The sequence below is a fragment of the Rhododendron vialii genome, chromosome 1a, assembly GCF_030253575.1.
Source record: "Rhododendron vialii isolate Sample 1 chromosome 1a, ASM3025357v1".
In the NCBI taxonomy this organism is placed as follows: Eukaryota; Viridiplantae; Streptophyta; class Magnoliopsida; order Ericales; family Ericaceae; genus Rhododendron; species Rhododendron vialii.
In genome coordinates this window covers 47,315,036-47,334,851 of record NC_080557.1, presented here as the reverse complement: position 1 = coordinate 47,334,851, position 19,816 = coordinate 47,315,036, and the positions used below count along the sequence as shown (strand labels likewise).

At 38.5% G+C, this 19,816-nt stretch overlaps 2 protein-coding genes across 4 annotated transcripts; both read left to right on the top strand.

Moving 5' to 3' along the window:
* The first annotated feature begins 1,553 nt into the window (after window positions 1-1,553).
* On the top strand, window positions 1,554-12,884 carry LOC131318575 (mediator of RNA polymerase II transcription subunit 33A). 2 transcript variants are annotated; one of them, XM_058348455.1, is made up of 12 exons: window positions 1,554-2,039; window positions 4,042-4,152; window positions 4,735-5,082; window positions 5,294-5,610; window positions 5,705-5,796; window positions 6,321-6,678; window positions 7,614-7,824; window positions 8,593-8,707; window positions 8,818-8,979; window positions 9,426-10,089; window positions 10,888-11,094; window positions 11,549-12,884. In XM_058348455.1, the coding sequence occupies exons 1-12, from the start codon at window positions 1,729-1,731 to the stop codon at window positions 12,667-12,669; spliced, it is 4,017 nt and encodes a 1,338-aa protein (XP_058204438.1). In that variant the 5' UTR covers window positions 1,554-1,728; the 3' UTR covers window positions 12,670-12,884. The 2 variants fall into 2 exon arrangements, with proteins under 2 accessions (XP_058204438.1, XP_058204446.1); XM_058348463.1 differs by lacking the exon at window positions 1,554-2,039 and having other exon boundaries at window positions 4,844-5,082.
* Window positions 12,885-15,376: 2,492 nt separating this feature from the next.
* LOC131315580 (protein PALE CRESS, chloroplastic) lies at window positions 15,377-19,736 on the top strand. Of its 2 annotated transcripts, none has more exons than XM_058344725.1 (7): window positions 15,377-15,630; window positions 15,718-15,785; window positions 16,568-16,762; window positions 17,387-17,473; window positions 17,884-17,934; window positions 18,455-18,634; window positions 19,317-19,736. In XM_058344725.1, the coding sequence occupies exons 1-7, from the start codon at window positions 15,393-15,395 to the stop codon at window positions 19,551-19,553; spliced, it is 1,056 nt and encodes a 351-aa protein (XP_058200708.1). In that variant the 5' UTR covers window positions 15,377-15,392; the 3' UTR covers window positions 19,554-19,736. The 2 variants fall into 2 exon arrangements, with proteins under 2 accessions (XP_058200708.1, XP_058200717.1); XM_058344734.1 differs by having other exon boundaries at window positions 15,389-15,634; window positions 15,728-15,785.
* The last annotated feature ends 80 nt before the right edge of the window (window positions 19,737-19,816 follow it).

The window sequence follows — 19,816 nt, the reverse complement described above, 5'->3', positions numbered from 1 at the left end:
AATAATAATTTCGTTTATTATATTTTGGACCCTCCATTAACTTTGTTTACGAGGATTCCAGATTAAGTGACCCAAACTCTTAAATTCAAAATTTGACACCATCAACGGATAGGAAACATGAAAAGTTTTCATGAAACTCGGTACTAGTGGTTTCGAATATGAATATTGGGCCCCGTTCTTAAATTTCTATTTTGGTATTTTTGCTTGGCTTTTCTATCTTTTTCAGATTCACGTCATATGTTTTGGATTAATCATTTGTTCTGACGAGAGAAGTGTAAAAAGTTAAATATTTCACCATTTGTCTTTGGTTCACAATTTTTTTATATAATTTTTTAATTTCTCTAGTTGAGATGGACGATTAATAATAAAAAAAGAGACCCCAATTTAATAAAATTTAAGATAGAATACCTTTAAAAGAATCGGACAACGAGCAATACCTATCTTGCAAGACTCAAAAGTCAAAGCCCATAATATAGTTTATTCTCTCCAAATTTGTTTATAATGAAATACACCCTTTACCAAACCTCAAATTTTCTGCACCTAAATTCCGAAAGATTTGAATGCAAGCCATTCGAACTCTCTTTGACCATTTGATGCAATTTTGCCGCAATCGCCTTGTTGACACTTGTTTTATTCTCTGATCTCTGAAGAATAAATAAAAAGAAGAAAGTGCAATAAGGTTGTTAATTTTGTTGAATTCAGAGAGAGTGGGAGAGAGAATGGGGAAGAACAATTTTCAACGGGTGTTCTTGAGTACCTTGAATTATTGAGGGGTTTTATCCCATATAGTCTTTACGATTGTGAATTAATTTGAGTTAGTATAATTTAAAACTTTATATAGTTCATAAAAAAATAAGATATCGGTTTTTTCACAAAAATGGAAACAACTCTTTGGTTCCAACTTGTATAATTTCACGAATTTATTCGAAAAAACATAACTAGTACTGGTATTGTGACTATTCGATGCACGAAAATAAAAAAAATAATATGAACTTTTTTATTATATTTCGTGCATCGAACATGTACAATGGTAATACTAGTAAAAATAAGAACAAAAAAGTGCATTAAAAAATGTGGTGCAAGCAAACCATCGTTTTCTTTCTCTAGAACTTTGGACCGGTCAAATTCTACTCTCCGCCTCAGCCATTGACTTCTGGTTCTTTTTTTTTCCTTCCAATATTGTACTACCGACAAAGTAGGTTGGACGTCTTTCTATGAACTCGAACCCCAAAAGTTCCTTTGGAAGACCAAGACGTACAACCAGACAATCAAAGCAGATTCAATGGCTCTCTATAGACTTGAACCCAGGCTTCTCCTTGTAAAGCAATAGTTAAACTATTTTTTACCCAAATATTATTAACTTTAAAAATAATTTACTTTTAATTATGTCACTGTAAATGGCTTTACAACCGGACAATCAAAACGGATTCGATGTATTTTTTTACAAATTTAAACCCAGACCTTCACTTTTAAAGCAAGAGGTACAACAAGACAATCAAAATAGATTGGATGCATCTATAGATTCGAACCTCGCCTTTCCCTTCCAAGGCAAGAGTTACAACCAGACTATTCAAACGGGTTCGATGTCTTTCTGTAGATTCAAACCCGAGACTTGCTCTTGCAAGGTAGTAAAATCTACAACCAGTTGGGCCCAGGTGCGCTAAGAGACGCGTCAACCTATTGACTTCCGCCCCAAATACAAACCCCCCCCGCCTCCCCTTCTCTCTCATGAACGATTGCAAGACCGATCGGCCTTTGACCATGGCGATGACCGTACACAATCAGAGCGTATGGGACGGCGTCGTCGAACTGACCAAGTTGGCTCAGGACAGGGGCGGCGACCCCATGGTTTGGGCAATTCATCTCTCATCCAGCCTCAACTCCGCCGGAGTTCGGTTACCGTCGACGGAGCTCGCAGAGTTGCTGGTGTCTTACATATGCTGGGAGAATAACGTCCCGATAATGTGGAAGTTTCTCGAGAAGGCCTTGTTCATGAAGATGGTGCCGCCGGTGCTCGTTCTCGCTCTTCTTTCTACACGGTAAATGATTTCTAAGTTTTTATCAGTTAGTACTTTTTAGGGCTTTTTTCTTTTTGGGTAATGCATGGTGTCCCGGGCCAGCTTGCGCGCATCTTGGACTAATCCTTGCAGCCTCTCCCACATCCATTTCACAGTTTAAGAGTTGTTTGTGGGGAGAATCAAACCTGAGGTCCCTCGGGAGTGAGCAAACCCGTAAGTCTCAGGCCAAGACCACTTGGCCAACCCTTGGGGTTTAGGGCTTTATATTTGTTTAACTGTAAGTATGATGGTGAAGCAGAGAAGCGTAGACACGCAAAAGAGGTGTTAGCAGGGCCGGCCCTGATGTTTTGGGCACCCAAGGCGAACTTTAAAAATTTATGGATTTCACGAGCAAAAGGATAAAAAGATAAAGTCAACTTCGAAAAACAAAATATTTTCTCCAAAATTATGCTCCATTAGAAATTTTTTGAAGCAACCACTTAAAAATCACCTTTTTTTTTTCTTTTGGCGTTTTTAGTGGCGGGAGTATTAATTATGCTCGTACAATCATTTTTTTCTCATTTGATGAGCTCATTTTGAATAAAGTTGATTTGATACACGTATATTTAATGAGCACTACAGAGTACGAAACTCTTTTGGGCCGAACACAGGGCCGATGTTGGAGAAATTATGCAGTCCTTTTTTTGTCTTTGAACTGCGTTCAGTGGAATCATCTACTATCTGCAATTTAATCAAAAGATATTGTAGTGATGGGAACGCTTCATTATGGAAATATTTAGCTCCATTTCAAGTTGGGAATGGTGGAAAGAAGAAAATGATGAGGAAATTGAAGTTAGTTATGCATTTTGTAGGGTAACCTGCAAGTGAAAGATCCTGTTCATAATTTAAGCAACAACCCAATGAACTAGTAGGCCTCCCACCATCGTTTTATCTAAAAAATCAAGGAAATAAGCTCAATACCCGGCACAGCGCTCAATAGCATAAATTCAAGATTTCAATGAAAAGCTGCCAGGTTTATAAATTTGGTCAATGCAATTGTTGAAGCAATTCAGTATAGAGAGTTTGATACTCGATGATTCGATACGCACACAATCTTTCCAACTACAACAGATTTAGCTCTATGGTCCAAGCAAGAATTGACCTAGCTCATATACCAGTGCTCGACCCCCATTGGTTTAGGGTCTGAATAATAGTCTGACACTGAGTAGAGCTATGCTCCCATGCAGTTGATAAATGAATTTCGCAATGAATTCCTTTATTTGATAAGCAGTCCGCAATGGACCAGTGAAACTTTCCAATAGCCCTAAGCAACCATTTGGCTGATTGTTGTTTTGCTTCACTGTTCTATTGATTTGAATGTTGATGTGTAATCTGGTTGGACTGTGGAGCTATCGTTTATAGCCATATTGGTCCTAGTTTCAAGTATTTTGTGTCCTGGTTAATAATGTCAGTCAATTTCCTTCTCTGTTTTTGTTTTAGTCTTGCATCTCCTAGGCCACGGTTGATATGTATAGTAAATTGACAGTCCATGAGGATCCTAACTGACAATTCCATCAATATTCATCCAAAGCCACATTGTTGACCTGGTAAATGAATCCTGTATGATTCCTCCCAGCTTGCTGTGTTTCAATTTTTCTTCGTACTTAGAATATTTTATTGTGCCACATGATTGTTGCCTTTATGTGGGTCATGGAAAGACTCTAAGCTACCCTGGGCTTGGTGTCCAATCATAAGTGGTGCCACATTTCATCCAAAAAATGCTCAACAACAGTCAGACAAGTGGGAAATGTGACTAAGATGACCCAAAGTTGGGGATTAGGTCTGGACCCTGGTTATGGTTTTGGTTGTTTGCTTGGATCCTCCTTGCTAGGGTGATTTAGGGCCCACTTCCTTCTTTTGAACCTTTGAGTCATTAGAAGCTGTACTATGCTTTCCACAAAGAATGATATTGCTTTGGATATTGCATTTTTATATCTTTAAATCATTTATCGCGAAGATTGACACTTGTTTTTCCTCATTATAGGGTCATTCCAAGTCGACGGTCCCAGCCTGCAGCTTACAGACTTTATATGGAGCTCCTTAAGAGACATGCCTTTTCATTTGCATCTCAAATTAAGTATTCAAATTATGAAAAGTAAGTTCTCAGACTAAATATTCGAACTTTGAAAAGTAAGTTCAGTTTGATATTTAGTTTCTATTTGTTTGACACTTTCGCATATCTTACATCTCCAACATTGTTTCGTTTGTTCACGCATTGTGTTAGTTTCTTGAAGAATATATGTCCATCAATTTTATTGCTACCTGCTCTACCATTACTTTCAAAGGCTATCTTGTTAATGTTGTATCTATTGTCATCATGAGGATCAAATTGAAACTGTATTATGGTTGGGCATTTGATCTTTCTCTAGCCATTCCTATCGCAACATTGCTCGAGTGAGGAACACTTGAAAAGAATTTAAACTGACCTTCAAGGAAATTCAATTGAGGCCGAGAGTGACAAACCGGGGCCCCTGAAGTTAACGACTAGGCCAACCTCCAGTGGCCAGTCTCATGATACAATGAACTTTTTGACCGTGTAACCTTAGAATCTACCTACCTCCATCCATGTAATCTGTGGTCATTTCTGTTGGTGGTTATTTTCTAATAAATGGATTTCGTTAGTTCTAATCAAGTGTTGGAATGCGACACTAGTAACATACTTTCCATGGATTTGCAGGACCATGCATTCAATAGATGACATTCTTCATCTTTCCCAGATATTTTCCCTTCAGGTGTATGAACCTGGGGTGCTAGTAGTTGAATATGTCTTTTCAACTGTATGGCAGTTACTTGATGCATCACTAGAAGATGAAGGGTTGCTGGAACTTACACCGGAAAAGAAGTCTAGGTGGTCAACCGGGACGCAAGATATGGATGTAGATGGTCATGATATCTTTGATGACAAGAGAATGGAACATCACGAGGGAATGCACAAAACAAATACTGTCATGGCTGTTGAGATAATTGGAGAATTTTTCAGAGATAAAGTGACTTCAAGGATTCTTTACTTGGCACGACGAAACATGTAAGAATTGTGGATGCTTATGTTCTTTTGAGCTGCTTGTACATTTGTCATTACATGTCTTCCTGTTTGGCGAGTGAAACACTAGCAATTCTTTCTGTTCGTTCTCATTTTGACCTGCACTGTGGTTCATCTTCATTGAGTGGGTTGCTGTAGTAATTTCATCATCTGATAAGAAAGAAGCTAATTTGGTGTACCTTCTTTCCCTTCTTAGGTCCTCACACTGGGGATGTTTCATTCAGCACGTGCAACTGCTTGCTGCAAACTCATCAGCATTGAGAAATTCAAAACATATTTCTCCTGATGCTCTTCTGCAGTTAACATCAGATAAACGCAGAGTCTTGTCCCGTGAATGCAAAACAAGTTCCCAGAAACAGTTTCATGCAGTGATAGCTGGGTCACTTTTATCTTCTGCTGGTCAATGCCATGGAACTAGTCAATCTGCACTTTGGCTGCCTTTTGACCTGTTTCTGGAAGACAGTATGGATGGATCACAAGTGACGGCTACAGGTGCCGTTGAAATTCTCACTGGTACAAGTCATTTCTTGCACTTTTATGCCCAAATAAAAAAACATGAATGCAACTTTTCGACCTAAAAAACCAATAAAGTAGATTATTGTTGCAGGTTTAGCAAAGGCTCTTCAAGCTGTGAATCAAACTTCTTGGCAGGATGCATTTATTGGCCTATGGATTTCGGTTCTACGGCTCGTTCAAAGGGTAAGAACTCGTGAAAACTACATCCAAGTAATCCTTGTACTAAAGTTGAAATACTTGTGCTTGATAAGATACTGAAGGTGTGTGACGAACTTTGATTGAAAAAACACTTCCCACTTCACTTTGAAGTCTGCAAAAGATCTCAAATTTTACAGAAACTGTGTTACTTTTTTTCCGTTTTTTGACCTATAGCATTCTTTCTGATCAATTTGGGTTGGTCATGTAACTTGTTGCTTCCATTTTGAGTTTGACTAGGATTGAGAAAATCTTTTGAACTAAGAGTAGTGCCTTCATGTTAGACCATTTTTTTAGGGTATGAGAATGCTTCAGAATTGAAAATTGGCATATGCCAAAGTATATTTTCTAGTACTAATATTGATCTGAGAAGAACACTATGGGATACTGGAGGTTATGAACACAATGTTTACTCTCAAGTAGAATCCATTGAAGAGATGTCTGATTTATAATTTTGGTTTCTGCTGCTCACATTCATGATTAGTTCTAATGTTGTTCTTGGTTCTTTTTAGGAAAGGGATCCCAGTGAAGATCCTGTGCCTCGTCTAGATACGTGCTTGTGCATATTATTGTCGGTCATACCGCTTGTAATTTTGAATATTATTGAGGAGGAGGAGACTGCCCTGATAAATGAAGCTGAGGTCAGAGTCACCAGTCAAAGGAAAAAGAATCTCTCAGGAAGGTGTCGCAGGGATTTAGTTTCTAGCCTGCAGCAATTGGATGATTATGAAAGCTTGTTGACTCCACCCTTGCCTGTAATTCCAGTAGCCAATCAGGCTGCTGCCAAAGCAATGATGTTTCTTTCTGGTGTAGCAGTCGGGAGTGGATACCTCGATGGTGCGAGTTTTAATGACATGCCAGGAAATTGTAGTGAGTATACACTTATATTCCATTAAGAAAATTGGTTAGATTGTCAGTTGCCTCAAAAGGTTGGACTCTTACGAATGAGTCCAACAGTGTTTAATTGTTTGTGAAGCTCCACTCTGCCCCCTTTTAGCTGATCCCCACTTGTAGATGATAAGGGTAGATTAACATTTGACTATGATGAACTGAACAAGCTGCAAAAATGCACATTTAAAACAGAGTGCACACTAAAAAATATTATTTTGGAGTTGGAGAAACAAACATTATCTTGGACAATCACATGCCACTGGAGTTAAACATACTGGAATTGAAGTTCTGATACCATGATCGATCACTTGTTGCCTTTGAGCTTAAGTTGGTCCGGAATGGACAACATTTTATTAGCTTTTGAAAACTGATACGTTGAAAGTTTTCTTGATGGAGAGAGACAGTCGTAGATGTGCAATTTGTGCCTTCTTTGAGGGATATCCTTTCTTGTTGGTACTTGAGATTTTATTGTCATAGAAGTCTACTTGAATTAGAATGCATTTTTATTTTACAGTTTTGGTTCTGAAAGTAACTGAGCAATTGACAGATTATGTTGGTTCTGCAGAGTAGTGTTTCTCCTGCTTGAGCATATTTATCCAGCTTTACATTTAGTAATAGTATGAAACCAAACGAAAAAGAAAAAAGGCGGAAAAAGGGATAGTTCCCTTGTTTTTTTCAATTGTGTATATCTGAGATTCTTTACTTACTGAGGATGAAAGAGACAAAAAGATGTTAAACTTTTACTTTTTTGATGACTGCTCATTATCTTCCTAGTTCTCTTCAATAGGTCCTTTTTCGCATTGAACTAATTCATATTATATATTCATCTTTATACCTCAATCTATGTTTTTCTTAGCCATTGGTTTTCATCTTTAAGGACCATCCAGGAACTTCTAATTAGTTTTTTCTTACAGCTGGAAACTTGAGGCATCTAATTGTCGAGGCTTGTATTGCTCGAGGTCTTTTGGACACATCAGCATATTTATGGCCTGGTTATGTAAAAGGTCGCTGCAACCAAGTACCTCGAAGCGTTTCTGGTCACATGCCTGGTTGGTCATCATTGCTGAAGGGGTCCCCTCTAACACCTGTGATGGTGAATGCCTTGGTTTCAACTCCAGCGTCAAGGTATGCTGACACTATTTTAATTTCTAAAGAATCTTTTTCTAGCCCCACTTCCTTTCCTAGCCCAGATGGTAGTAGTAGTAGCAGTGGTACTCCAAATAGAACTGATACCTTTAACTATCTTTCCCACTGCAACACCTACACCATTTTTTTGGTACGAGATGTTCTCATGAATTTGAAATCTGGAGGACCTGAAAGTTCATTGATTGTTTGTCTACACATGATTTGATTCAGAGAAATTAAATTCAAGGAAGTTTCCTGTTGTTTAGGTTTATTTCTGCTAGATTATCCAATAATTCCATTTTATTTTCATTTCTAATTGTGGGTTAATTCTTCCTATGATGCTATAATGATTCTGCAGCAGGATGGTTTAGGAAAGATGAAATCTCATAAAGCCTTTATTTAGGTAGGAACACTGTCATGTAGGAGTAGGTTCTTATTGTATGTGCTTCTTTAAATTTGTGTTTGTTGTGGGAATGTCAAATTACTAAGTTCGTTGTGCATTCAAATATGTCATGTCGAGTTGCCATCTGTTAGTAGTATAGCATCGACTTGATAATCATTTTCTTTTCACTTGGAAATTTTTTCCTCGTTCGGTAACCTATGTGAAAGTGGAAACTGATTAGAGGTAACTTGCATGTTGTGTGGTAGCTATAGCCTGGTCTTCAGTAAAACCCTTTTCTTTCCTGAAGCCAGGTATATCAGATGCTCTTTTTTCTTAATTTACCACTGGCAAGCCAACTGAATTTTCACTCATGCATTATATGGAAGCTTAGCAGAGATAGAGAAAATATATGAGATCGCTGTTGGTGGTTCAGATGATGAGAAGTTATCTGCTGCAACAATCCTATGTGGGGCGTCTCTGATTCGTGGTTGGAACATACAGGTAAGGTGGTGAATGATGTTGGAATCGCTCTAAAGTATCACGTGACAGTAGATTACTACGTTTCCCCTTTTCTGCTTTTGTTGAAATTACAGTTTGTTCTATGTTTGCAGGAACATACTGTTCTTTTGATAACAAAGTTGCTATCACTCATAGTTCCTGCAGATTATTCTGGGGTTGAGAGCCATTTGAGAGCTTATGCTCTGTTTCTGGATGTTCTCCTTGTCGGGATATCATCTTCTGATTGTATTCAGATTTTTAATTTACATGGCATGGTAGGTTGAACTTCAGCAACCATTCTTCCTTCTGAATTTTAGCTAGATATGTTTGTTTAGAAGTCAACGAAATATACAAAGTCCAGTATGCAGTGTTTTTTTTTAATCTTTCTCGCGGTGAGAGTAGGCCAAGAATTAAACAAAAGCCCTACCCCTTGATATACTTCAAAGGATAGAGCATGGGTTTTGATTACTTGTCACAGAAGACAATTGTGCACCAAAAAGAAGCTGAACATGAAATGTGCGTCTCCTCATACATGGATTGAGAAGTTCCTGACACTATATCATGATTTGTGCATATAGATTTGTGGCATTGTCAGAAACATTGGAGGCATTCTATTCAGCTTCTGAACGACATAGAGAGAATGAATTCTGTACTGTACATAGTGGAAAACTCTCACGGAGATCATCTTTTGCATTAATCTGATGTTATTATTGCCTTCTAGGTTCCCCAACTTGCGGGCAAATTGATGCCCATCTGTGAGGTCTTCGGATCATGTTCGCCCAAGGCATCATGGACTCTTCCGACAGGGGAAGAAATATCTTCCCACGTTGTGTTCTCCAATGCATTTACTCTTCTGCTGAAACTATGGAGGTTTGATCGTCCTCCTCTAGAACACGTTACGGGAGATGTGGCTCCCATGGGATCCAAATTAACTCCAGAGTACCTGTTATTAGTTCGCAACTCCCAGCTAGCATCTTACGCAACCACACCTAAGGATCAACTTAAAAGCAAAAGGCTGTCAAAATTTGCAAGCCCATCTCCGTCAGAACCCATATATATGGAATCCTTTCCTAAATTGAAACGCTGGTACAGGCAGCATCAAGAATGCATAACTTCAACCCTCCCTTGTCTCGTACATGGGAGTTCTGTTCATCAGATTGTGGATGGGCTTTTGAACATGATGTTTAGAAAAGTGAATAGAGGTGGTCAACCTCAGACTTCTACAACTTCTGGTAGCAGTAATTCATCTGGGTCTGCGTTGGAAGATGCCTCTCGTCAACTAAAATTACCAGCTTGGGACCTTATGGAAGCTGTTCCCTTTGTGCTTGATGCTGCTTTGAGTGCGTGTGCCCATGGGAGGTTGTCTCCTCGCGAACTTGCGACAGGTTAGTCCAACCTTCTTCAGTTTGACTCTCTGGTTTTGCAATTTTTCACTAATAAAACAGTGAAACCTTACCTCTTTCGTGGTGGAGGTGAAGAAAAACTGTTTTTTTGAAACTTTTGATTGATATCAGAGGTGTTTCTTTAAAGGTGTTCTTTTTTTCTTTTTTGAAGTTTGAAGGTGTTTGTTTGTTTACTCAATATCCTTAAATATGTATTTCACTTACAAACAATCTGCAACTCTGCTGACACTGCATAAAGCGAAGTTACTCGTTTGTCTTGATTGCGTGACAATATTTTGTTTTGACGGGTTCATTTTCTAGTTGTCAATGATAATAATATGTCATAGGACCAAGCTAGAGTCCTCAGGACAAGGGGTAGTATTTGTGCTGGCCTTCAAATGTATGAGTGATATGTTTCTCCCTATTTTCATACTCATTTTTTTATTGAAAAAAGGATTTCTCCCTATTTATTTAGAAAGTGGGTGTTAAATTGTCTGCATACAAGAGATTGTAAACTGCTCGATCTATAGTATTTGTTCAATCTGCAAGAGGGGGAGCCTTGAGTACCGCCTACCGAGTATTAAGGCAGATTTTCTATGAGTCTACGAGTATACCATTTTTTCCTCCCGCAGCTCCCGCTTTTGGGTCGAGGAGTAATCCTCAGGTTAGCTAGCTGATATGGTTGCTGCGAGTTTGTGTCGTTTAGGATATATTTTCCAAGTAAGTATAATTTTACTGGTTACGTCTACTAGTTACTCAATAGTGTTGAGGAATTTTACCGGTTCTACGTCTCTATCTCAGGTCTCAAAGATCTTGCTGATTTTCTTCCTGCATCCATGGCTACCATTGTAAGTTACTTTTCTGCTGAAGTAACTCGGGGTATTTGGAAGCCTGCTTCAATGAATGGTACTGATTGGCCAAGCCCTGGAGCAAATTTAGCCATTGTCGAGCAACAGATTAAAAAAATCTTGGCTGGCATTGGTGTTGATGTTCCAAGTCTCGTTGCAGGTATCTTCTAGTAGTATTTGCTGTTATTGACGCCCTCAATACTCGAAATTCGTGTGGATCAATAAAATTGAAACAGTTCTTTTCAGGTGAATAGTTTAGAGATATAATGCTTCCTATTGGTTTCTGTTTCAAAATTAGTATTTTCAGAATATTTAGTAAACTCATTTGGTAGAAGGATATCAACTTGTTTTCAGGATTTTTTTGCAATAAATCTAGTTTTCGAAAGAGATTTCAAAATAAACAAATTTAACTTCTTCCAAATCGCTCCTCTAAAAAAATGAGTAACATGTGAAAAGTTTCAAAATTTAATTTTCTTCTGGGAACTGTAATCAAACAGTTATATATGTTAAATGCAGGAAGTTGAAACTGGAAATATACGTATGCTAAGAAACTGGCACTTCTGACTTAAATTATCATGATAGTTGTAGATTAAGTAAAACTTGTGTGGTTGCAGGAGGAAGCTCTCAAGCTACGCTGCCTTTACCCTTGGCTGCGCTTATAAGCCTAACAATAACCTACAAATTAGACAGGGCCAGCGAGCGATTACTATTTCTGATCGGCCCAGCTTTGGACAACCTTGCAGCTGGTTGCCCATGGCCATGTTTGCCGATTATAGCCTCCTTGTGGGCTCAGAAAGTAAAGCGTTGGAGCGACTTCCTTATTTTCTCAGCTTCCCGTACTGTCTTCCACCACAACAGCGATGCTGTAGATCAGCTCCTAAGACAATGCTTCTCTTGCACTCTGGGTCTAACCCCCACTCTCACCTCTAGCAATGGTGCTGTGGGTGCCCTTCTGGGCCATGGATTTGGTTTCCATTTCTCTGGCGGGATTTCTCCGGTGGCTCCTGGAATACTCTACTTACGAGTCCACCGGGCTGTCAGAAACATCATGTTCATGTCAGAGGAAATTGTTTTCCTCCTAATGCGCTCTGTTAAAGATATTGCAAGTTTCGGTTGTAGAGACAAAATGGGGCCCTCTAAGAGGACTAAGAATGGGATGAGGTATGGCCAGGTTTCTCTTGCTACGGCCATGACACGTGTCAAGCTCGCAGCAACCCTAGGAGCTTCTTTAGTTTGGATAACTGGAGGATTAAACTTGGTTCAAGCGTTAATTAAGGAAACTTTGCCTTCTTGGTTCATATCAGTTCACAAATCAGACCCTGATGGAACGGAATCCGGTGGGATGGTTCCTATGCTTAGTGGCTGTGCTCTTGCATACTTTGCAGTGCTTTCGGGTACATTTGCTTGGGGAGTGGACTCGTCATCGCCGTCATCTAAGAGGCGGAGGAATGTTCTTGGGGCCCACTTGGAATTCCTAGCGAGCGCGCTTGATGGGAAAATATCGCTGGGTTGTGACTGCGTGACATGGCGGGCTTATGTGTCGGGTTTTGTTAGCTTGATGGTCGGGTGTACGCCGATGTGGATGTTGGAAGTGGACGTGAGCGTATTGAAGAGACTGAGCAAGGGGTTGTGTTTGTGGAACGAGGAAGAATTGGCTCTGGCCCTTCTTGGCATTAGTGGGGTTGGTACAATGGGTGCAGCTGCTGAATTGATCATTGAAAGTGAATCTTTTTGAATTTTGTCATACATAGATAGTACTTAGCTGGTGATTTGAAAATTTTGGGTAACTTGCTAGGTTAGCTATATTGATGCCTGCTCCCCTGGAAAATCTTGATTTAGTACGGGATTTTGTATAATTATCACTTATGTACAGTTGAAGCAGATCAAATAGAGGAATAATTGATGTAGTCTCTGTAATTTGTATATATGCTCGTTTGGAACTTTGACAAATGCCTGTTTGTTATCGTTTAGGTCTTTTGTTTTTGGGAAAACCTAAATTGCTGGCATTTTTCAAGTTGCACTGGTTCTTACCTACTAAAGCTGATAGCATCTGTAATTCTAGTTTGCTGAAACTCCAGTCCAAGTGAACGGCAAGGGATTGGTCGAGTGAGAATTTGATAGCAAGGAATTTTCCACATTTCCGAGCTCAATTGAATATTTATTGGCCGTAAAAACACCCTGAGGGCTATCAAAAGTTTGCTCGGTTGTTAAGTTTGGAGTCCCGGAAAATTATTGTTGATATGCACGGAAGTTAATCCCGAAATCAGTCAATCATTGTACTTACGAAGGGGACAACAAGTCATGGTTGTGATCAGCAATGAACTTCGTGACATGCCACTCTTTAGGAAGAACGTTACATGACTTCCGCAATGCTATTCTTAAATGAGCTTTGCATTCGCATTTTGAGGACTTCCTGTTCCGCTGCTGCAACGACGGTTTCAGAATTTTTATCGGTTGCTTACCTTCTCGATGACAAAAGAAATCACGCCTTGCGATTTCTCCGTTCCTGTTGACAAACCGACCTTTTCGAACTGAAAAACCATGTCGATCCGCATAAGCTTTGTAGAAGATGAAAGCCTCTTCTTCACTTCGAAAACATTGACCAACAAAAGGCTCAGTCTTGTTGCCTTTCGACTTTTCAGCTTTAGAGACTTCCACAACTCCCATATCATCTGAGGAATAGATACTCATTCCAACCATATCATTATCCTACTAACCAAAATCCATATTACAAAAGAGGGAAAAAAAAAAATACCTTCCTGTGGTAACTCGTTTAAGTCGAGACAATTTGAAATGGATTTTTGAATCTCACTTGCAATTAGATCTCCATCCATTGAGGTCATAACGCTACAAAAAAAAAAAAAAAAAAATCCAAGAAAAAAAAAACAAAATTACTATTAATTGCATTTTCAAGATACCTGAAAAGTTAATGGTAAATCAAATTATAAAACACCCTCACCTTTTTGAGCTGCAGAAGGCATTAATAATCACTCTTAGCATAAAGTTTACATGAAGGAAAAGGCTAATAATGTAGAAAGAAAATGAGAAAGGTTAACCTGAAGAAATCTGAGAGAGTAATTTCATGTGCATTTTAAGTATGAATGCAATGGAAGATGAAAAGGCAAAAATTGGTGGGAAATGGAGGGAAATAAAAGAAGGGTTATTGGTTAATGAGTGCCCTCAGATAATTTGTTATGAGTGCATTAATTCTCTTACCTACCTCTACTTTTATTATGGGAAATGAAGAAAGAACTTTGGGATTATATACTGTGATCTTGAAAGACTAACCATTTAATTTTACTGAGGCTTTTTAATTTTCCGGGAAATTTTTTATTTAATTTTTTACTTTTTTGTTTTTGTTTTTGTCGACGAAAGTCAATACTAATGTTAATTTTAGTAATATTGATTTGAACCCATCAGCGGGACCCTCATCACTACTCAATAGCATATCCAAATTGCATATTTCGTCTGATAGGTACAGAACAATTACAATAGAAAGAGATTCATTAACCAGACAAATAGATATTTTTTCTTTCGACCATATTTCGATTGTTAATACGATAGAATAGATAAGGAACGCCACCAAGATATCAATTCAATTGTTTTGTTGAACCTTGTGAATTGCATGACAGTAGAATACTCAAAATTCAGGGGTTAAAGAATTTTATAAAACGTTCTTGATGGAAACAATGTGAATGAAAGAACCCACTAAATTGAATTCGGTCCATGACTCTGACACATAACGAAAGTTTGAATCTCGATAAAATGCATGAGAATAGATGGTGCCTATCTCTGGACAGTTCAGTGATAGACTCTTTTTCTTGTATGATTCACCCAACAAATCAGTTTTTTTTTCCAACCGATTTTGGATAAGAAATTTCTGCCTTCTGAAGTCCTTGGAAGAAGGCAATGGATTCCCCCGGCCACCTTGATATTTGCTTTCCTGTTTTCTTTCTATATTGATCACATTTTTCGTTCAAATAAAAAGATACCTGGTGAAACCATCTATTGATAAGGAAATCAATTGATAAAAGGTTCGGCTCTGTTTGGAACATACGGAACGGAAAAGAAAAAAAAAATCTAAATTTTTTTTCCTCCTATTGTTTGGTTGGGAGAGAAAGAGAGAAGAAAATAATAATTTTAAATTTTAAAAATAGTAAATTTTTTCTTTCTTTTTTCTCACATTTTTTTTTGGAAAATGATTTTGCCACTTCCTTTTTTGTTAACACCATTCCCCTATAAATGTATTTTTTGTGCAAAAATACACTTGCAGAGGAGTTGTGTGAACAAAAGAGGAAGTGACAAAATCAGCAGCCTTTCCTTTCTTTTCTTTTTCATATGTTCCAAACAGAGATCCAACTTTTAGGAGGAGTATAAAAACCAAAAAACAAAGTAGAAGAAGCAATAAATCCAAAACTTTTAGTCATCAATTTATCCAATGTGCAACTCAATGAACTCATGGGTCAAGACGATTTTTCTCTTTTTTCTTTTTCTTTTGCTGTCTCCTCTCACCTTGTAGAGAGAACCGTGTCTAAAGCTTATGCCCCAAAAATGGTGGCACTGGCGTTCCAGCTGACTTCTCGTGTGCCACCACCACCACCAGCAACCCTCAACTCCTCAACTCTTTCAAGTACTTCAGTAGCTCTAATAAGCACTTCTCTTTTCAAGACCAAGTCTCGTCCCACCGCAGCCGCAGGTCAGTACCCCTATACCCATCATGTCTGTCAACTGAATTGGGTTTCTCGAAAATTTACGTCTAATTCTTTGTGGGTTTTGGGAGCAGCTTTGCGTAGGACCAAGAAGACAGAAGAACAAGACCTACACAGCCTCCCAAAAGAGTTTTACGATGATGTATGTAGTTTTATCTTTATTCGCATTAAGATTTTTCATTTGGTACAAGATTATGCATTTGCAGAATTGGTTACGGAGAATATGTTCACCCATTTAGTATGCAGAAGCCTATCACCATTGTACTTTAAGATTTGTGTACAATAGCATAGAACGGACTTGTTGGAATTGCCAAGTATTCAGTATGCAGACCTCCTTTTCTTTGCACATGATTTTTCACTTTTCATATTTTGCTCTCTGCTTGAGGATTGGGTGATTGTTAGCTACCTTGGGTATTCATTACTCTAGTGGTTTTTGGCGTAAAATGAAAAATTGGAATCCAAAGAATGAGTCTTTTGTACTTTTCTCTGTGCTTGGGTATTGCATTGTCGGCGGCGTCTATTTTGGGGATTCTTTTACTCTGCTGGATTTTGGCTTAAGAGAGTGAACTTATAATCTTCAAGCTGAGCCACCCAAACCATGTGCAACTGATCAATTTAGTTTGATTAATGTGAGTTTCCCCAAGTCTCTACAGATTCTAAGTCCTAAATTGCTCAGTTGATGTGAGCACATTCCCGTGCTCATTTGATGTTCTCGTCGGTCAATTCTTTACCCTTTTTCATCCTTTAGATGGACGGTGGTCCTTGAATCAGGAAAAAAAGGACAGTGCTCACTTTAATACAAATACATTTGTGGCTTCATGTCGAAACCTAAGTTTGCAAAATTTTTAATAGTTGTTTGAAATTCTTCAATGATATTTTGGTGATGCATACTGTGAAAGCTGGTTCTAATCCTTGTTAGACTAGGAATGGCAAGCCCAACAACGCGAAAAAACAAAGAAGTTACATCAACAACGTCAAGTGGAAGATGAGGAGGAGGAAAGAAAGGTTGATGAATATCGTGAAATTGGTATGCGGTTGAAAGACTATCCGGAAGATGACCTTCGACAGGCAAGGCAACTGGTTTCAAGCCTTCTCAAATCTGCTGAAGAAGTGGAAGAGGTAATCTCTGAATACAGTGAAGAAAATGTTTCGTGTGAGTGGCCTCATATTTTCCAACCACAACAGCATTTGAGGTGCCATAGTCTGGTGATTGATCCCCGCTAATCCTATCAAATATATTGCAGGCGTGGCAATAGGCATAGCATTAGGTTAGTAACTTAGTATCCACAGTAGAAAGCCTATATGGTAGTTGTTTTGTAAATTCTGGTTTCCAAAGCAAGATAGATGCTTGTTGAAGCTGTATCGGGTTTGGTGTTGAAGTGTTTAGTTATTGTTCGCATACTCCATATTAAATTTAGCAGTGGTTGTTCAATACATAAGAAAAACATTTGGGAGTATTTTTTCCGACATGGAGATGAACGATGATGCACTTCTGTTAAGAAATGAAAGTGCTATGCTTCTCCTCAAATTTTGCATCCTTGCCCTTTAAGTTTCTGTAACTTACAGTATTTTGAATGTAAGCAGAGTTACTGCAAATTCATAGCTGTATAAAGCTCCCTTCAAAAGGAGTACCTTTGGTACAGTGGCAACATCCCATGGTGTCTTTCTCTGTCATCCCGACAAGGGTATTAATCTTTCAGGTCAAAATTTGATGGTTATGATGATTGTTTCACTGGTCTGCAGAAAATTGAGGAAGCTGCTGAGAGGGGTGAACTAACTGAACTTGTTCTGATGGTCATATGGAATCGCCTTGATCTTGCACGACGTGATGTACGTTTGAGTTTTTGCTACTTTATCCATCTGGCTGATTGACTTTTTTTCTGAGGTGATGCTATTATATGCACAACGATTTCTTTAGTTATAGACTTATAGTACATGTTAAGATGGATTCAACAGTATAGCTATGATCTTTCTGTCTCTGCCGGTTATAGATGCATTCTGTTGGCAATGATCCAAATTCAAAATGAAGACACAACTCATAACAATTTATGAGATGCTTCTAGAACATGGATTGGTTTGCTTCTCTGGCTCCTTAGTCTTTGCATGTGTTACTACAGGAATAATGAGTAAAAAGAATTAGAACGGGGGAGTTAGTGAAACCATTGCCAGTTCTACTTTTCCTAGAAATACCAGCTAGGCCTCTCTGTCTCTCTTGTTTACGTATTCCTTATCATTTTCAGGACGAGAAGGATGCTATTAGAAGTCTTGATCTCTTGTACAGGCGAATTGAGGTATGCACACTAGTCATCTTTTTTGATCTATAGCCTCGAATGGATCTCAGATCACATTCAGCGTATAGCCTGCATAATGAATGGCACTTCTTTCGTGAGCAATAATCTGCTTTTATTTGAATTTGTCTTGTTTCCCTTACACATCACTTGTAGTCTATGCTGCTGCTGGTCCACCTGTCTTCCATCTTGTAGTCTTTTCTGTTCGTTCAAATCTTGTTCCCTCTTGGGGTAAACAGGGGTCCATTCATTCTAGGAGTTCTCATGATTCATTGGAAATTATGAAACCTATTGAAAGCTCAAGCAAATGGTCATTTCTTGCTTATTGTACTCCAATACAACCTTTCTAGTCAATCAGAATTCCAATAAGTTCTACCCAGCAAAATAAGTCCAGCCTACCTCATTTGCATGAGTTGATTGCTGTGTCCTTATCAATCCCCCAAGTCTCCTTTAGATTATGCCGTGCTTCTTATTTCTATTTACTGGGATACAAAACTAAGTCTTACTTTACTTTACATTGTAGACTGAAATTCTGAAACGGGAAGCTCCTCCTGCGATGAGACTGCTTAATGATCTTTTGATTTTGCATGATGGTTTTGATGAAGAAGGATGGCTGAAGGAATGCAGAAAGAGGATGGTTGAAACCTTTCCACGAGAGGATCCGTACAGTATTCTTGTCCCAGTAGGCTTTGACATTGATAAGGTACAAACACAAGCGTCAAATTGCAACATAGCCACGAGCTTATATTCTGCATAACTCAGATAAGTTCATGTTGTTTGGATGAGTTTAGTGCTATTTTCTCTATTGTTGACAATAGCTGGTTTTAGGTTTCAATCTCCAATGATCACCACACTCTTCAGTTTGGGGAGAAATATTTTTGGTTTCTTTAAATTGGTTTTAATTTTTTCTGGCGATAGGAGGCTACTACTTACGAATCTCGGAAGAGTTTACTTTGGACGGGACATCCATTTATATTAGAAAGTCTAACAACACATATTTACAAGCACACAAATAAGCTTGACAACCACAACTGCAGCTGAACAAAGAGCTCCCATAATGGAGGAATAGTTAGATCTTTCCTTTTCGCAATCATATACTTGTTGAGAGACTGCAACAGTGGTCAACTTTGATAGCCTCAGTTGGCAGTAGGTTTTGTTTTTTCGATATCTATGGGGATGTTTTGAAAAAATACTAGTAGTTTTGTTTTTGATAGCCAAGTGTGATGTTTTGTTTTTGATATTTGATTGTTCTCTTCTTCTTTACCTGAGCCGGAAAGGAATATATAGGTAGTCTAAGCGTTTCTGGGACTGTAGTTTTTCAAATAGCAAGCCTTGTCATATGGGATAGACTTGTATTTTCTAACGAATTGGCTAATTTCCATCAGCATCAAGGCCCACTGAGACCTCCACTTGAGGAGGAGGATGATATTCTTTTGAGGGTTGATTTCGTGAGAGAGGTTGATGCATTGCTGCGAGAGGTTCGAGCTGAACAAAGAGAAGCACAAAATGCTCAAGGGCTTGATCCCGAGTCTGTTGCAATCCGGTTAAAGCAACAAGAGAAGCAACAGACCATTCGTCTCGTGGAAGCACTCTTGGATCTGGCCATCGATTTGAAATGGTAGCCATACAAGTGTTGGCGTTCGTAAAATCCTGCATTTGCCACATTTGTTTGGTCTGGAGGCTGAGATAGAAACCCAATAGCCCTTAAATTTGAAAGAATATATTCCATTTTTACTAGGAGTTATGTATTTTCGGATAAATGTGTTTCAAAATTATATTAGATGATATCCAATCAATGTGATGTATGGTGTGGTTGTTCTTCACAAACTCTAAAAAATGGTTATAATCTTCCTTCGGTAAAAACCTCTAAAATTTGATGATCCAA